General features: G+C 39.6%; 2 protein-coding genes across 3 annotated transcripts; one reads left to right on the top strand and one right to left on the bottom strand.

The window, feature by feature from the left end:
* Nucleotides 1-3,351: 3,351 nt before the first annotated feature.
* Nucleotides 3,352-12,472, bottom strand: pex3 (peroxisomal biogenesis factor 3). Of its 2 annotated transcripts, none has more exons than XM_050058972.1 (12): nucleotides 11,774-12,209; nucleotides 10,488-10,619; nucleotides 10,261-10,342; nucleotides 10,056-10,099; nucleotides 9,303-9,424; nucleotides 8,718-8,784; nucleotides 8,542-8,596; nucleotides 8,251-8,389; nucleotides 8,089-8,159; nucleotides 7,881-8,003; nucleotides 7,693-7,789; nucleotides 3,352-7,028 (listed from the first exon to the last, which is right to left on the bottom strand). In XM_050058972.1, exons 1-12 carry the CDS (start codon nucleotides 11,793-11,795, stop codon nucleotides 6,945-6,947), a joined length of 1,038 nt encoding a protein of 345 aa, XP_049914929.1. In that variant the 5' UTR covers nucleotides 11,796-12,209; the 3' UTR covers nucleotides 3,352-6,944. The 2 variants fall into 2 exon arrangements, with proteins under 2 accessions (XP_049914929.1, XP_049914928.1); XM_050058971.1 differs by lacking the exon at nucleotides 11,774-12,209 and adding an exon at nucleotides 12,251-12,472 and having other exon boundaries at nucleotides 3,354-7,028.
* Nucleotides 12,473-14,611: 2,139 nt separating this feature from the next.
* adat2 (adenosine deaminase tRNA specific 2) lies at nucleotides 14,612-17,253 on the top strand. Its single transcript, XM_050058975.1, has 6 exons — nucleotides 14,612-14,888; nucleotides 15,550-15,654; nucleotides 16,090-16,240; nucleotides 16,323-16,429; nucleotides 16,666-16,738; nucleotides 17,127-17,253. Exons 1-6 carry the CDS (start codon nucleotides 14,802-14,804, stop codon nucleotides 17,153-17,155), a joined length of 552 nt encoding a protein of 183 aa, XP_049914932.1. The 5' UTR covers nucleotides 14,612-14,801; the 3' UTR covers nucleotides 17,156-17,253.
* The last annotated feature ends 607 nt before the right edge of the window (nucleotides 17,254-17,860 follow it).

The raw sequence follows: 17,860 nt of genomic DNA, 5'->3' as shown, positions 1-17,860 counted from the left end.
ACAAGGTAAACTATTGCATGTTAGGGGGTTCGGACTTGGTTTTGGGGATAGGGTTAGAATGAGGTTTAGGTTAATGGTTAAGCTTTTAGATTAAGAGGCTGGATAATGGAGTATTTCAACATGGGTCCTCACAAAGTCTGTTCACAAACTCACATAGGGATTAAGCTACTTTGTGGGACTCAACTCTCTTGTGGGGACAAAAAACAGGTCCCCACAAGGTAAACCATTTGATTTTATGAGGACATGGTTTTTGGGTTAGGGTTAGAATGAGGTTTAGGTTAAGGGTTAAGATTTCAGACTAAGAGGCTGTAGACTGGATTATTTCAACAAAGGTCCTCACAAAGTCTGTTTAGAAACTCACATAAGGACCCTTGTGGAGACTCAACTCCATTGTGGTGACAAAAGCAGGTCCCCACAAGGCAAAACATTACATTTTAGGGGGTTCAGACTTTTTGATGAAGTTGAGCATTAGAGTAAACATAAAACATAAAAGCTGACCTTAACAACAGATTACATAGTAAAATGCAAACATAAAAATCTTGTTTTGATGTTTTCACTTTTTCATTACGTTTCTTGTCCAAAGTTTGGTTAAAACTGTATCAAATAGTACAGTTCTAATATAACCTGATGTAATCTGACTAATCTAACTCCCTATTTCATGGCAAAGTGCAACATCTTTTACTGTTGTTTGATTATTAAGGTATGGGTATATTTATTGTCCTTTATCCTGTGGCAGGGGCTTTGTGTCAAACATGTCCTTCTGACAACACACTGCAGCACCTCAGTTCAGTGTAATGTAGCAATTCATTCTTTTAACCATTTCATCCACTCACCCACTACGGGGAATAAAAACACATCATCTTCGCTCCTTATAAGGAAAAACGTCAAATGGGATCTGTAGAGAAGATGAGGTCATCTTTTGAGTCACGCTCAACCAGGAAAAAAAATGAATGTCACTTTGTGTCCAATTACATTTGAGGGGATACTCATTGAGATAATGATTAATAATTGCCTTGCCCCTTACCCAGACCTTAACCACCACAACTACATGCCTAACCCAAAACCCTACCCCTAATATTTTATCTGTGCCTGTGCACCACAAGCTACACCCTCAGCATGTAGACTACCCCTCTTTTAACCTAATTCCTCTTAACCAGAACCTTCAATTCAAGTCTGAACCCTCAAACAGGCCTTTGAACATCTGTCTGAAGGTATGAACTGGTCAATATGTCCTCACTTTCCAAAAATGTCCTCAATGTCATGGCCTAAAACGGTCAATGGTTTTCACAAAGATAGCTGTACAAGTACACACACACACACACACACACACACACACACACACACACACACACACACACACACACAGAGTTTAAATGAATTGTTTTTGACATTCATTTTTTCAAATTCAAATTCCTGAGTGTCACAGGTATTTGTCTGAAATATGATAAATCAGTAAAGCTGATGATCAGTTGGTGTTATGACCCTTGAACTTGTGTGTGCAACATCTTTTTGTTTTGGTGCTGCTGATATTTTGTCTGCCGGCTTTTTCCACTGTTTGCACTTTCATCCTGATAAGAGCTTTCGCCAATGGCTTCTCAAAAGTTTCACTGAGAACAGTTTGTCACTGGCAATTCCTGTTGATTCAAGGTCAGAGAGGGAATATGTGAAATATATTGGCTTCAAGAAAAACAAGGGGATTTTTCGTGTGTGTCAAACAGAAAACATTCAGTACATGAATGCCACATACATCAATTAAAGGGCAGAATTAAGGCAACTTTGAGTATGAAAATAATCAAATAAGTGCATAGTTAGGTAACATATGTTTGTTATATTTGAAGCAAACAGTGTAGTTTAACCAGACAGAACCCAGCAAGCAATAGTCGTCATTTAAACGTATTGGCTATATTTAGCTCCAATTTAGTCTAGCTACATGTAACCCAAATCTAGCTGATTTAATTTTGAAATTGATTAAATGTAATTTTCGCCATTGCAGATGGCGTGCAGTATGATATTCAATCACGTATGGAGAGTCAACAGTAATTTAAATATGTTTATCTACATTTTTTGGACATGGTCTCTACATAGCCGTATAATTGATGATGTCTACACTTTGGCTATGATTAGACGTCTACCAAATTTTCACTGACAGCCCAAATTCAGCCGTGATTTAGCCTAGACGTCAGGTCTTCATGTAGACGACTATTAGACGTTTTTTAAACCAAAAAATGCTTGCTGGGAAGGGTCATTAACTGCAGGTCCAGAATTCATGTGCCTGATGAATCAATCCTTTGAACAATGAAGCTGAAACATAGCAAAGTATGTGAAGACGTGTCCTTCAGATGACCCAACTCTCACACTGATACTCCTCAATGTCCTTCCTCCTCCCTAAAATTAACCTCACTGAGACCAAAACTAGTGATGCATTCAGGCGTCAGCCTGTACAGTAAAGTGTTTCCAAGACTATCACCAGGAAGTTCCCTCAAAGGCTGACACGGTGTTAAATAACAAGTTTCATTATGCTGAAGTTAAGAGTTTGGACTGTGACGGTGAACTTCAGAACACATGAGGCTGACATTTGAGGTTTTGAGTCAAGTCAAGTCAACTATTGGATTGACAACCATGAAATTTGGTGCAGACATTCACATTTCACTTGGGAGGCAATGAAGTAATTTGGTGATCTCCTGACTTTTCATTTAGCGCCATCATCAGGTCAACATAATGACATTACTATTAGCCTCAGCTATACACTGTGTCTGGTGCTAATCAGCATATATAAGCACCCTAACAGATTAAACTAAAATGGTGAACATGGGAAACACAATTGCTAAACATCAGCATGTTAGCCTTTCGCTCAAAGCTCACAGAGCTGCTAGGAAATCCCAAAGTCTAAGCAGGTTGTGTGTGTAGGAAAAGTGAAAATATTTAGTATCATGATGGGCATTAATCTCCCACAATGCAATGCAAAAAGGAAATGTAGTACTCACAACTGGGAATAATGTAAATAGTGTCTGTAGCGATGAGCTCCAGAAAGATATTTGGTAAATATTAGACAATTTGCAGTTTAGTTAACAGTGTCATTCCAAAGTCGAAGTTTGACACCTGACGTTGACGCCGGAAACTTTGAGGAAAACTTCAATATAGGGAGTTCCCATCTGTCATTTTTGTCCATCATCATAGGGCTGGGCGGTATGACCTAAAATTCATATCACGGTATAAATCGAATACCTTCACGGTAACGGTATATATCGCGGTATAAATTTAAGTGTAAAAGTTATAATAGAAGTGTTTCTGAATGGGTTTTGTAGTCCCTTAGCAAAGCTAAGTTGATAAAAAATACAAAAAAACAACAACAACAAAAGCAAAGATATAATGTATTTTTAGAGCATTTATTGTGCAGAATGCAGATCTCAAAACTCAAAATTAAAACCCAGTACTCTATGGTGCAAAATGTCCCCTGGGATCTATATCAAAAGGTAATTTCCTTCTTTTAGCAAAATCCTAAATGACTGAGTTGTGTTTTTTCCACCTGGACCTTTATGCTCTGCCATTTCTCCTCTAATCATCACGCTGTAACCTGTGACAGGCTGCTATGATACCACAACTATCACACATTCACATATGGAGTTTTTTGTGGAGCCCCTAGCGTCACATAGGTTTACATTACCAAAGGTTTATGACAAACTCTCTTGCCGAAAACCAACTCCCGTGTGCGCACGGCGAGAGAGGAGAGGGAGAGACGCTGTGCTGCTGCCAGAGGAGACACTGAATGAGTTCCCTCTGAGCGGTAAGTCGCTAAAAGAGTCTGAGAAGTCCGGGGCTGTTCATAAGACATTAACTCACTCACTCACAAGTTCTCCAGCAACACATGTTGCACGTGCTACGCTAAATCACGGACGTGAACCAGCTCCTCTTGCTCCGCTGTCTCTGTGCTCGCAGCCATTTTCACACTGAGGCAGGTGCGATGACGTCATCGACGATAGGACGGTAGAGCGCAAATCTCTACCGTGGGCCAAATTTATATAATTTCTACCGTCTACCGCATATACCGCGCAGCCCTACATCATCACAGTAAATATCAGCAAATTCATCCACAAAATAAAACCCTTTTAACAAAGGAAATTCAAGAGCACTCACAAGACTCACCTCAGCTTTCTAGCAGGTGATGTTCTTGTTTTTGACCCTTCTATGACCTTGATTGAGACAAATCTGTTTGATCAATCTATGTGTAAACTTTCCCAAACATGTCCTTTTGAACTGCACGTTTGGGAAGTCCGTTTCATAACCCAATAAACTAAAGGAGTGTCAGTTTTCTTAAGAGTGCAACTGGAGATGTCATATTAGTCTCTTAATCTTCTCCATAAAGACCAGGATGGAAAACAATGATTGTCTTTGGAAGTCACACCCAGGTTCCTTTGAGTATATTTCCAATTTGGAAAATTTCTTTCCTAAATTCAGTGATCAGTGGTCAACTGATGATGTCTTATGAGTCGGCATTCTGACAATGCAGTGATAATTTTCCAAGACCAGTATTTTCCATTCAGGTGGCTCTTATCACATGAAACTGTTTCCTGCTGCACTATGGCGCTCCCTGCTGACACAATCATTTCCTGTAATCTGTTTGATAACTAGCTTGAAGCTTCCAAGTAAACCCTGACACATAACAAAAGTTTTGAATTTTTTAAAAGCCCAGAGCACAGAGCAAGGAAACACAAAATGTATATTAAATCACATTTTACATTTATTATCTCTTTAATAAATTGCTACAAACATACATTTTAGCTGTCATTTAGGACATTATGCTTCAAAAGGCATAACGTCATTGATTACAGAGATTTACATTCTCACCTGACTGGTTTATTATGTTATCCAGGAGTCCGTTAGACTAACTTACTGTCACCTGACGTTTCATCATCTCCTGAGAGGGAGACTAACAGAAATCTGACAGGTTGAACGTGCACACCTGCTCTGAACAAATAATCATCCGCAGGTAAACTTGAAGGTGGTGGAGGAGGTCACTTTTCTCTCCACGTATTGAATTATTTAATATTTACCTTGCTCTATTCATTTATCATCAGACTTGTAGGACCAATCAGCAGATTTTAGGAGCTAATAGTTGTTTTTCCTTCCTAGCAACAGAGCTGAACTCATCACCTAAACAGATATAGCACAGGCTGACTGACACATATAGACAAATCATTTTGTCATATGATGGGTAGATGAATGAGCTGTCAGTTGCAGGAGGATAAATTATCTTTTCATAATCTCTATATGCAGCTAACCCAACCTGTGTGGCACTGAGGTGGGGCAAATCAGAGCTTAAGTAGTATTTCAAATAGGGGTAATGAAGTAATGCTCTGAAGGGCATTTTTACTGTGACTATAGTTACCTGGGTGATGTCAGTTGTCTGTAATCGAAGTAAAGGGTTGATGTAAGTAGTGTATCAGGTGCTGCTTATGTCCACCTCTCCCTGCTCTACCCATCTCACATGACCAGCTGAATCAGGTGTGCTCACGAGCTCTCGTTTGGCCGAATACACCTGATTTGAGTCGCTAATCAGGAGTGGGAAGAGTCAGAGTTGAGAGGAGCAGAATTTGGACCCCGTGGGAAATTTATAGGCATCCCAGATTGCTTGGCTTTGGATAACAGTTCTGTAATTTCCACAGAGGAGACTCTGAAATCAAGTCAGCTTTTCAAGAGTAACACACATACAATGTGTAAACCAGAAAGGAACGTGTGGAAACACTAAGATGCCATTACAAAACAACATAATTTACCATTGATGAGAAAAATACAAAGTGATTGTGGCCATTACAGTGTTAGATGCTATGAGTAATTTAAAATGTAAACCATGATGTAATACAAATGCCGTCGAGGACAGAATCATGACTAGCAAATTGATCTTACTTTTATCTGACTTAAAAACAGAAGAAACATCGTTGGAATGAAGCCCTACATATAAAGGGAAGGAGGGCGATGCAGAGGGATTCTCACATTCGCTAAAGAACAGCTACACCTTGTGGGTAAAAATGGAACTACATCAGGAAATTGAGATAAAGACCCTGCATTAAATACTCCATACATTTGTAAGCGTGCGTGTCCTATTTTTTGTCACACACCTCTGACTTAATTTTTAATTTGGTATTACTCAATGCCACTGGCTGTTCTAATACGACATTTTAATCATCCTTTTCTCACTCTTTGATTATCATATTTTTAAAAGTTGTAATATCCCTAAATTACCCACAGGCTGCTGCAGATTTCCTCCACAATGACAAGAAAAATGGTTAAATAAAAAACACTGATTAGCACAAAAAAATCTGTCTAACAAATCCCTCTACCACCTGGATTGAGTTATGAAAAACTTCTTTTGACGCACAGCCAAGGTGCAGACCGAAGCTGGAAACAAGAACAGACGTAAGCCACTCACCACTGCTGATAGAAAAGGGGAAATCATCCTAAAATCTGTTACATCAACATAATGAACCGACAATGTTTCAGTGTCATCTTGCTTAACAAAAAACAGTTGTGACCGATCCTTCACCTCTTTTTCACAGTCTTAGTGAGTTTCTCATTTCTTCAGGTAAATAAAACCACCTTACCGGGTTAAATAAGACTCCAATTCCCAAGATGCAGTGGTCCTAGAGTTAACCACAGGCTCTGCTGTGACTACAAACTCAGTGCGAGTCTCGTCTTCTTCCACCAGTACAGTAATCCATAAAGGCTCTGTTCACAGAGGGAACACAGGCGCTCCCTGTCCTGCTTTGTCATGGACATTTCTCCGATGAATCCTCACCATCACAGAGTGAAAAGTCTGCAGGATTTGGAGGAGAAAAGTGTCTCACAGAAAGGAAGGAGGGACGAACAGTCCAGGGCTTAAATCACTCTTATGTTTTAATCCCTCTTCCTCTTCATTTCCCCTCCTTGTTCTCCTGATGCTTGGTTGGTTATTTCTGCAGCTCCTGTGGGGTGCTGAAGGTCTCATACACGTTGGCAGCAAACTCCTTCACCTGGTCGTTCATCAGCAAGTCCTGAGAGAGACGGACACAAAGTTAGAGACACTGACAGAGAAGTCTGTTCTAATGAAATACAGTTTAAAAATGGACAAAATGTGATCTTCATCAAACTCTGTCTGGTCAAAGAATAAGTAGATAAGATAACGATCTGACGAGATGTTCGATGCCAGCTTTTGGTACCTGGCAGTTGCTACCAAACAAGTATAGAGGTTTGAGGCAGTCAGTGTTAATAAACAGCCCATAAGCGCAGATGGAAAAGATATCTGTTTTTCAAACACTTAAATTAAAACACTCTTTAAAATGAAACTGGTATTTTGTCATTTCTTTTACAAACATTAAACTGATCCCCAATTACTGTCAGATTGTACATTGATAACAAATTCACAGTTATAATTTGATGAGAGCTGCGTATATTGATCATCGTGGAACATCTGTTTGATTATCACTTAACAAACATTAAAGAAAAAGGCAAACAAAAGGCAAACAGCGTGTGGACTTTGTTTTGTAATTGAGCCAATCTGTGTGGTCAAACACACCACGTAAGTGCAGCCTGTTTGTGCCAGCAGTTGGGATATGTTTGTCTAAATGTTGGTGTCAGACTGACTAGTTGATTATTCACAAAAAGTGTACTTGGCTTTAAAATATGTTTGGCTGAGTGTCGACTGTAGCCTGGGTTCACCTGGACAAAGTGGCTGGGAGTCTCGCTGCAGATGGTGTTGATCTGACCGTTGATGATGGGGATGATCTTCGCCAGCGGCAGACTGACTGCAGACAGACTGGATGGACAGAAACAAAGCAACAATCAATTACACTATTAGTGGTTCTTCTGACGGAACAAAAAACATTATTTTCAGTCAAACAGCTGACCTGTCAGGTGCAGAGCTGAGGGCGGAGTCAAAGGGCGGCGGGCGGAAGAACTCGGCCAGGTTGTCAAGAAGACGAGAAAAACCCCGGTTGAAACTGGCATTGAGGACAGTGGTGAAGTCCGGACTGGAGACACAAACACACACATCAGTCACAAAACACACACTGCTACAGTCAGGCGTACAAACAAAAACACAGGTGTGGTGTTTACCTGTCCAACATGTCTCTTGTCTCATTTAACAATCTAATGGTCACAAGATCGCTTTCTGTCAACCCACATGCCTGCACAGAGGAGAAGAGAATGTGATAAGCACCCAGATGCTTATCTGTTATTACTGCTGCGTATCCTACTCATCATACTGAGTGTAGCTACCTGGTCGGCGAGCGCATTCTCATCATCAGCCAGCATGTACCAGGACATCGGCCGATTAGAGCCGGCCTCCACCTCCGCTCTGATCCAGCTCAGCTGCTGCTCCAGCTCCAACACGGACAGGCTCTGCTTCAGAGAGATGCTGGAAATAAATGATTTTAAGTCACTTATTAAGCACAAATGATGACGTTTTCTGATTCAGACCACAGAAACATCACTGTAAAATGATCTAATGAGCATTATTAATGATGAACCAAAAACATAATGTCCAAATTATCAGTCATAGATTCTCACCCTCCCAGTGAGTTCTGTACAGCTTTCTTCACTACTGTCATCAACTCTGTCAAACCTGGAGACAGACAGACAGATGTTAAGGCTGTGCTGACAGACTGACAAAAACAAGGATGAACATGGTTGAACAATATTGTGCTCTTATGAGATTTTGATGTGGGTCCAAATGTTCATCCTACCGTCTCCCAGTAGATGTTGGATACTGGACAGGTACTGCTGCTGGACATCTGGGGGAGCCAGAGGAGTCTGAGAGAAACAAAAAAACATAGGTAAATCAACCTAAAAATAATTTCCCCTGGCCTTGTTGTGTGGTAATGGTTGTTTTCAGATTTTCCTTTCTGGTATGTTGTTTTTCTAAAATCACAGCACTGCCAACAAATCTCAGTGAGATTTTCCGTGTCAAATATTCTACGTTAAGCTCAACTCTAAACAACTCTTTCAGAGTTGTGGTTTACAGTTCCATCAGGACACTAAGCACCAGGTAACTACTTTCAAAAGTTGTATGTAACAAGCTTTCATGTGGAGGGAATGACCCAATTATAAAACAGTCTGAAACTGCGGATTTTATTGTGAGACTCGACTGACAAACTGGAATAATCTGTTGCTCTGACTAGAGCTCCATCGACTGGTTCCAGCAGCAGAACTCTGATGTCAAATATTTGCATAAACAAAACAACGTCAGCAGTTTCTACTGGTAACTAATAATGCAAACTTCAGAAACAAACAGTGCTGTGAAAGAAGCTTGTGAATATTGTGTTCCTCACCGTTGTGTTCTTGCCCACAGAGTTGTCCAGGTACAGGTAACCTCCTATGATGTTCAGCTGGACTCTCAGCAGAACTACCAACATGCAGGTGCTGTACACTGCTACGATGGTGCGGGTAAAACCTGAACAAGAAAATAAGTTTCAGACATTAAGAACCAAATACTGGATGTTGAACCCCCCCCCCCCCCCCCCCCCAAAAAAAATAAGTTGACAATTCTTAGGTTTTTGATAGGGATGTCCCGATCACATTTTTTTTGCATCTGATCCGATACTGAGTCCTTTATTTTGAAACCGAGTCCGATACCCAGTCCGATCCGATACTTTGCAAAGCAGTAAGAAAGAAAAAAAAAGAATGCATCCAAGTTGTCCCATAAGGTTTGTTTTTTATTTAAATAGTATCCAAAAAGCTTACGGTGGTTCAGCAGCACAAAATGTAAACAAATTCTTCTTGTCTTCAACAAACAAAATAGGCCTATATCTTTATACATTGGAAAGCGGAGGCAACAATGAACAATATAGATGAAAAACCTGGCCATTTTTGCTGTTTTGATTCCTCCGATCTTTTATTACCGATTCCGATTTTGTAAAAATAACGTGATTTGAGCCGATACCCAATCTGAGAATCGGATATCCCTAGTTTTTGAGCATCAAAGTATTTTATGGGATTATTTACAAGTAATTTATTAGAACTGTGCGACATTAAAGAGTGTGTAGGATGGTTTAGTGATGACCATTGTGAAGAACAGAACTTACTGATGATCTTTAAGTCTTCCCAGATTTCCAGTTTATTGGCTGGTCTGTGAGACGATGTGAAAAAAGAAAAAGCAACATCATCATTTTGTTTTTTTACATCATCAAGTCTGCAACTCACATATAAGAATGTGTAGAACTGTGTGTGTAGGTGGATTAGGAATTGTTTGATGTCCTGGCTCTAACAGTAAAAGGCAGATCTACTTACTTGGCCTTGAGCATTGCAGTGAGGCTTTCTGAATTCAGCTGATTGATGATGGCTTCTCTCAGTGGAGGCAGCATGGACAGCACTGCAACACACATACAGCACAGTGAAGTACAAAACATGTATGTGTTGCATAAGACAAACTCTTAATTTTCCATTTCTGAGAAAAAAAAGGAAAAAAAGCATTTCTAAGGGATTATTATTCAGGAAGACATGTGTGACATCATCACCGGTCATGTTGCAGGTCCTCTGGTTGCTTTCAAAGTGGAACTGTCGTCTGGCCTGAGCGATGTACTCTGTAGCCTCCCTCTCCTGGATGTCCCTGATCTTCTTCTGGGCATATTTACCCAGGAAGTACACTCCTGGGGATCAGCAACAAATAAGAAGGGAAATTACTGTCAACCAACATCAGGCATACTTCATGAGGAGTCTGAACTGTTTGTAGGGTCACCAGCAATTTGCCCTGGCTAAAGCATAGATGTATATTTTGAAACAGATGCTGCCAACAGTATAGGGGATACTGGGGATGGTTGTAACACTTCTCCAACCAGAAACAAGCTAAGAATCACCTGACTCACTGTGCACATGCTTGGTTTCGTCCTTATTGTTCATGTGAGGAAGTGACATTTATCAAACTGAAATCATATTTATTACACGTCTTTGTAGATATCTTTCACGCAAGTTGTAAGTGCTAATATTTTAGCTGTTAGCTGTGAGGTAAGCTAGTTCATGGTTACAAGGGTCTGGGTTAGCTTCAAGAAGTGAAAAAAAGTAACAACCTAGCCAAAGCAAAATTTTAGATAGGATACTTGGCTCACACACATCAATTATGTCCAAAATGTAGTTAAGTAGTTTGATTAAAACCCTTAAATATCAACAGTTTCTGTCATAATCCTTATTTCATAATGTTACATTTCACCCACAGCCTGTTTTACAACTAACCCGAACTATGGGTGAATTGCAACAGCTCACTCCTTGTGTGTGAAACCATACCATGCATTTTCTGTTTGTGTTACAGAGATAACAGCTACGCCATTTAATAGCACACACGTGTAACTAGCTTGTATCACATTTTGAACACACTGGCTTAAAACAGCTCCAAGATACAGACAGGAATGTTGAAACTGTCACAACCATCCCCGGTCTCCCCTATAGTTTTTAACTGCATATTTAAATTTGATCAATGTCATGCAAGGAAAAAGCAGTTCTTACATGTTTCTCTTTTTTTGTTTAGCCATGAAACCCAAGCAAATGCTTCCACTTTATAAATAAATGGCAAAACTTTTGATGAATTGTCATGTGTTTCACAGTTAAAGCTAGAAATCATTTCCCTTGCAACACCTTATTGTTATATAACAAAACTACAAAGTATAATGGTCCCTGAATGCATCAGGTGCAGGTACTTAATTAACTATCACTAAGTTTTTGAAATATAATTACACAATCTTATAAGACAACCTGATTAACCAACCTGCAGTTACTACAAAGCCAAATGAGATTGATTGTAGGTACTTACTGGTCATCAAGGAGCTTAGCATTAAGTTAACATGCTAACATGTAGCATCCATTAGTGCTGTTCCCATGAATGTAACGTCACACCAAACTTCATTATATTTTCTGGCAATTTAAGGATGTCCCACTCATTTACAAATACAACTAATGAAATACGCTCATTGAAATAATTTAAACGCGGTGTGCAACTTTTGTCGTCTGGTCGTACCGCAGTTATTCTCCATTAAAGTAACGTTACACCTGGCTGGTTGTTTGGGAACAGCACCTTCATGTTGGCAATGATGCTGCTTGATAGAGAATAATATATATGCCGAACTGCAAATACACACTGCTCGATTCTTAAAAGCTTTTGTAACATGTTTTTAAAAGCATGAAGTCAACCTGTAAGTAATAAAATGTAATATATGAGGCTTTTTCAGTGCAGCCAGGCGTGCTGCTGAAGTTACTAGCTAGCTCTGAAGCTAACATGAACACCAGTTACCTCCAACTAAAGCTCCGGTGACAATAAATTTCCTTTTGTGGCGTTTAACAAAATTCCAGACAGATGAAAACATCCTCGGAGACTGAGGGGTTCACAAACTACAACTCCAAGAACACTCTGTACTTTTAGCTCTGCGCTAAAACTAGTTTACGGACATGTTGTCTGAGGACTTCGGATAGTTAGCAACTCTCTGCTAACATGCTAACTGTCAAACGTGCCAAAGTATGCCGGTCAAGGTGGGCGGAGTAAACTATATGACTTCTGGTTTTTGATTTCAAAATAAAAGATGAGATGAGTGTTTAGTGTGTCACAACTATTACATGTGATAAAACCGAAGACAGACTGCTGTTTATAAAGGGAATCACCAGATATTTGTGTTATATAGTTATGAGATTATAATAACAGACTTTTCTTGTCATAATCTAACCATTATAACAAGCACAACAGCAAGAAAAGAGAATATGAGTAGACAGGTCCCACATCGAAGCCTCCCACTGTCTTCTTTTTGGACCCATCCTTATATTAATATTTGACATTATAAAAAAAAATCTGATAGCCATTTATTTATTTAGACATTCTTTTCTTTTTTAAAACATTTTTGATGAGGACAATTTAAATTTTTTTGTTCAAAAATTGTGACTTGCAACCTGTCAGTGCTCACTGGTGGACAAAGTAATGTCATAGGAACACTTTTTTTTTAAATGCCTCAATTTTGGCACGCAGTGTGAATAAAAACAGAATCTTTTGGGAATCTTTTTCAACCTAGAATCCAGATAAATATCTGCGCGTAAGGGGGAAGGCCGAGAACCAACATTGAATGCATGTGACCTTTGACCCCTCAGGCTGCACTGCATTAAAAGCCAACATGACTGTATCAAGGATATGACTACATGGACTCAGGAACACTTTGAAACCACTGTCGGTAAACACAATTCATCACTGCATCTACAAATTCAAGTTAAGACTCGACCATGCAAAGTGAAAGCCAAATATCAACAACATCCAGAAACACCACCCACTCCTCTGAGCCTGAGCTCGTCTGAGATAGACTGACACAAAGTGGAAAAGTGTGCTGTGGTCTGAAGAGTCCACATTTTCCATTTTCAAATTGTTTTTGGAAATCATGAATGTCGTGTCCTCTGGGATAAAGAGAAAGAGGACCATCACACAGCGTCTGTGAGTGTATGGAGGTGTGTTAGTGCCCATGGCATCATGGGTAACAGCACATCTGTGAAAGCACCATGAAAGCTAAAAGGAGCATACAGGTTCTGGAGCAATGTATGCTGCCATCCAGATGACGTCTTTATCAGGGACGTCTCTGTTTATTTCAGCAAGACATTGAGCCACATTCTGCCCGTGGTACAACAGTGTGGCTTCGTAGAAAAAGAGCGCAGGCGCTAGACTGGCCTACCTGCATTCCAGACCTGACTCCCATTGAACATGTGTGGCACATTATGAAGCGTAACATATGACAATGGAGACCCCCGACTGTTGAGCAACTATAGTTGTATATCAAGCAAGACTGAGAAAGAATTTAATTTTCCATGACCTCAGTTCCCAATCGCTTACTGAGTGTTGTTAAAAGAAAAGGTGATGTAACACAGTGGTAAACATCTCCTGTCCTGACTTTTTTGGAACCTGTTTGGGCATTAGATTCAGAATGAGTGCATAAAGCGATAAAGGTTATCAGTTTGAGCCTTAAATATCTTATTTTGGATTGTATTCAATTAAATATATGTCAAAAAGGGTCTGTGAGTAATTGCATTCTGTTTTTATTTACATTTTACACAGTGTCCCAACTTTTTGGAATTGGTTTTGTATATAAAAAGGTAATGAATGCATTTCGACAACGTGAAGAACATCTTTTTAACTCCATTTTGCACAAAAATAAACCACACCGAGTTTATCTTTGAATAACCAAATTGGTGACGTACATTTCTCGGGCTAATCAAAAGAGAATTTCAAGGTGTTTGGTACAGATGTACAACAACATTAGAAAATGTAACGGAAATGTTAAGGACATTGGGGGACCTTAAACTTGCACATAGTTTTTTAAGGCCCTTGTTTTACATCCTTTTCAGAACAGGAGCACAATGACTTACTTTACTTTGGATAAAGCTATATATTTTCAAGGATTCAAGGTGTTATTATAGTCATTATACAAAGCAGGATTTCACAATGAAATGTAATCAGCTTGAGTCGGCCAAAGCCAGAAACCTAGAGACGTTAACATGCCTGAAAGAAATACTAACAGAAGATAAGCTTTTATTTTCTATGAAAAATCCCTTCATTTCCGGTTTACATCTAGCTAACAGCAGTCATCTTGACGCGTCAGCATGAACGTGGGGATCCGCGGTGCTGTGAGGAGCTCGATTGGTCATGTCTGGAACTGGTCCGTCCAATATTATCTTCCCCCTTACCGGTGTGGGTGAGTGTCGTGGAGACTATAGCAGACGAAATTGTAACTAAAAACGAAGAAATAAGCTACAAACCCTCATCGTATGCGAATAGTATGACGTTTGTTAAGTTAAGCTAAATATCTGCCATTGCCATGGGAACAGAGGAGGGCGGTAAAGCGGAGAGTTTTAACCCGAGTGATGAGGAAATTGAGAAGTGGCTGTCCAGCGCTTTTGACATGGTGAGTCAGAAATGACTGTTATTCCGTTCACATCTCAGCCAAGTTACTTTAACTAAGTCGTCATCTGAGTTTTGTTTTATGATTATTTTTATGATATGCCGTTTTTGAATAATTGCCAAAATTCACGTTATGAATTATTTTTAATGACAGAAATGCCTTACCACTTAAAAAAGTGCTTAGCAACTTATTAATTATAGCTATGCGTTTTTCAGGAGTGCTGCTGTATGTTTTCACTATCGATTGTGTTATAATATTGAACCTCTAGCTTTCCTTAAATTCAGCAAGTCTTGAAATGAGTCCCAAATATGTTCAGAAATTATCATTTCACATGACTGACAATAAATATGTTAGAAAATGTGCCAAACATTTGCCAGTTCAAGCTTATTAAGTATTAAAAAGTTACAGTGCAAAAATAATGTATGAATAAACAAAAAAAGGACAAACAATACATTTTAGAAGCAAAAAAATAAACAAGGAAATATAAACAATAAATAAATAAAATGATAATGAAACTAATAGGTAGTCAGAGCCGTAATCTACATAAAGATGTGTGCTGTATGCCTCCATGAGTTTTTTCTGTGTGGTTTCTTTCTTCTCAATACTACCTGAAAGTCTGTGTGTAGTTGCTGTGTGTTGACCTGGTGTAAATGTGTTGCTGCAGGCCAAAGATGCTCTGGAGAATGGAGAGGTGCCGGTTGGATGTCTGATGGTGTACAACGATGAAGTCGTGGGCAAGGGGCGGAATGAAGTCAACGAGACCAAAAATGTAGGAAAAATGAAGAATGTGCTGCCTTTGACTGAACAAACTCTGACTTTTGTCCTATTTTTATGGCTGAGAAAACTTGACAATTAGCCCCATGTAGAAATCTATAAGTTTACTTAACGTAGCATGAAATTAAATTTCTGTTGTTTGTTGGTTTTCTCATCACGTCAGTCATGCATGAGCTTGTGCAGTCTCCAAACCACCACAGTAACTTCATATTCGGGCAAACAATTTGGGGCAAGTCAATTTTATTAATATACACAGCACATTTAGTTACATGTAAACTTAATGAGCTTTACATTAAAGGGCACAGGGAGGGTATTGAATGTCTTGCATTGTTTACCTGATCACTAAATGGGATTTAAAGTTCCACTAATCAATATTCATAAACAGACAGTTTATAGAGCAAATACGCTTTAAATCTTGTGTGTGTGTTAGGCCACTCGTCATGCTGAGATGGTGGCCCTAGACCAGCTCCTGGACTGGTGTCGCCACAGCAACCTGGATGTGAGCAGCGTGTGCGAGCGAACAGCCCTGTACGTCACTGTGGAGCCGTGCATCATGTGTGCTGCAGCCCTGCGCCTGCTCAGTATCCTTCCCCTACCTCTGTGTGTGTGTGTGTGTGTGTGTGAGTGTGAGATAACAGTTGTTGTTTCTTTACCATCTGTCAGATATCCCATTTGTCGTGTACGGCTGCAGGAACGAGCGGTTCGGAGGCTGCGGCTCAGTCCTGGACGTTTCCTCTGCAGACTTACCTCAGACTGGGACCACGTTCAAGGTCTGTGCTCGTCCCTGATGTCTTTTTATGTTCGTCCACCTGCCATGTTTTATGTGTGCGTGTCTTTTCCTTGTAAAGTACACTGTGCTCATGTGTCGATGTTGAGTGGAGGCTGTTACAGCAGCAGATTAATGCCCATAATTCTGGAAGAACTTGTTTAGTTGTCATATACGGGTGTCCACATACTTTTGGCCGTATAGTGTGTATGATTGTGTATCTTGTGTGTGTATGTTCAGTGTGTTTCAGGTCACAGAGCAGAGGAAGCTGTAGAGATGCTGAAGACTTTCTACAAACAGGAGAATCCAAACGGTGATTAAAAACTGTCTCCTCTTCTTCTGTTCTTCCTTTTCTCTCTTTCTCCTTTCTTCTCCCCTCTTTCACCTCCTCATTTCCCATCTCTCCTCATCTTATCTTTTCTCTTCCTCCATTTTCTCATTTTTGTATCCCCTTTGTGATCTATTCTCTCATCTTCTCATCATTTTCTCCTTTAACTACACCTCTCCTTTTATCTTTTCTACTCCTCCATCATCCTTTCACCTATTGTCTTTTCTTTACTTTTACTCTTTACTCACGCTTCCCTTTCTTTTATAACTTTTCCTTACTGTCATTTGTTTTCTTTCTTTTTCTTTGGCATTATTATATTTTCTCAGTTTTCTTTTCCTTTCTCTAACAGTTTCATACTTTCTGTCTGTTTCAGCCCCGAAACCAAAAACAAGGAAGGACTGACTGAGTTTCCCGGACAAATCAGTTGCAGATTCAGCTTTTATGTTGCTTGATTTTACGTTTTTTATTTTTGTAATTTAATAAATGACATTTTAAAGACATTTCCGGGTGTTGCGTGCAGACTTCTTTGATCATTAGTTGCTTTACAATCAGTCTACCAGCAGGGGGAGCAGTAGACCAACTAACTTCACCTTAAGGGAAAGTGTTGAACATCTACACAGGAGAAATGAAACTCACTTTATAGTGATAAACCTCCAAAATATAAGCTTTTCATGAACTACAACTCTGTCTTTTTGTGAAATCTTAACCACTAACAGATAAGCTTGTGATACTGCAACAACAATAACAAAACAAACAAACAAAAGTGAAGATTATCAACATTAGAAAGCAAAATTTAATTCAGTTTCTTGTAGCAGTGTCTGTAGGTGACTGCTTTTGGCTCCTCGGCCATGTTGACCTTTATTGTTCACACAGTTCACACAGTTCTGTTTGTTCTTAAACTATAAATGTAAAACACACCACTTCCTGTGTTCGCCTATTTGTCTGAGAATGAGACAGACAGAAAGTGTGAGAAACAGCGAGGAAGTGTGTGGTGTGTCTAACACCGCAACAGGAGTGACCTTCACAGCTGCTCATATAACACAGGCACACACACATGCTGACACAATTCAGACTTTTTCTGTCGTTTCACTTCCTCCCAGACACACA

Source organism: Epinephelus moara, chromosome 12, assembly GCF_006386435.1.
Source record: "Epinephelus moara isolate mb chromosome 12, YSFRI_EMoa_1.0, whole genome shotgun sequence".
Lineage (NCBI taxonomy): Eukaryota > Metazoa > Chordata > Actinopteri > Perciformes > Serranidae > Epinephelus > Epinephelus moara.
This window is presented reverse-complemented; position numbering and strand designations above follow the sequence as displayed.

What these genes read in the sequence shown, in the direction of transcription:
- pex3 (XM_050058971.1), bottom strand. Translation starts at nt 12,323, where the DNA reads ATGTTTTCATCTGTCTGGAATTTTGTTAAACGCCACAAAAGGAAATTT. An exon ending in GGAAGACTTAAAGATCATCA is followed by an intron (nt 9,425 to 10,055) that starts GTAAGTTCTGTT and finishes TTTCTTGTTCAG; the next exon opens with GTTTTACCCGCACCATCGTA. An exon ending in CCAACATCTACTGGGAGACG is followed by an intron (nt 8,597 to 8,717) that starts GTAGGATGAACA and finishes GTCTGTCTCCAG; the next exon opens with GTTTGACAGAGTTGATGACA.
- adat2 (XM_050058975.1), top strand. Translation starts at nt 14,802, where the DNA reads ATGGGAACAGAGGAGGGCGGTAAAGCGGAGAGTTTTAACCCGAGTGAT. An exon ending in TGTCCAGCGCTTTTGACATG is followed by an intron (nt 14,889 to 15,549) that starts GTGAGTCAGAAA and finishes GTGTTGCTGCAG; the next exon opens with GCCAAAGATGCTCTGGAGAA. An exon ending in AAGTCAACGAGACCAAAAAT is followed by an intron (nt 15,655 to 16,089) that starts GTAGGAAAAATG and finishes TGTGTGTGTTAG; the next exon opens with GCCACTCGTCATGCTGAGAT.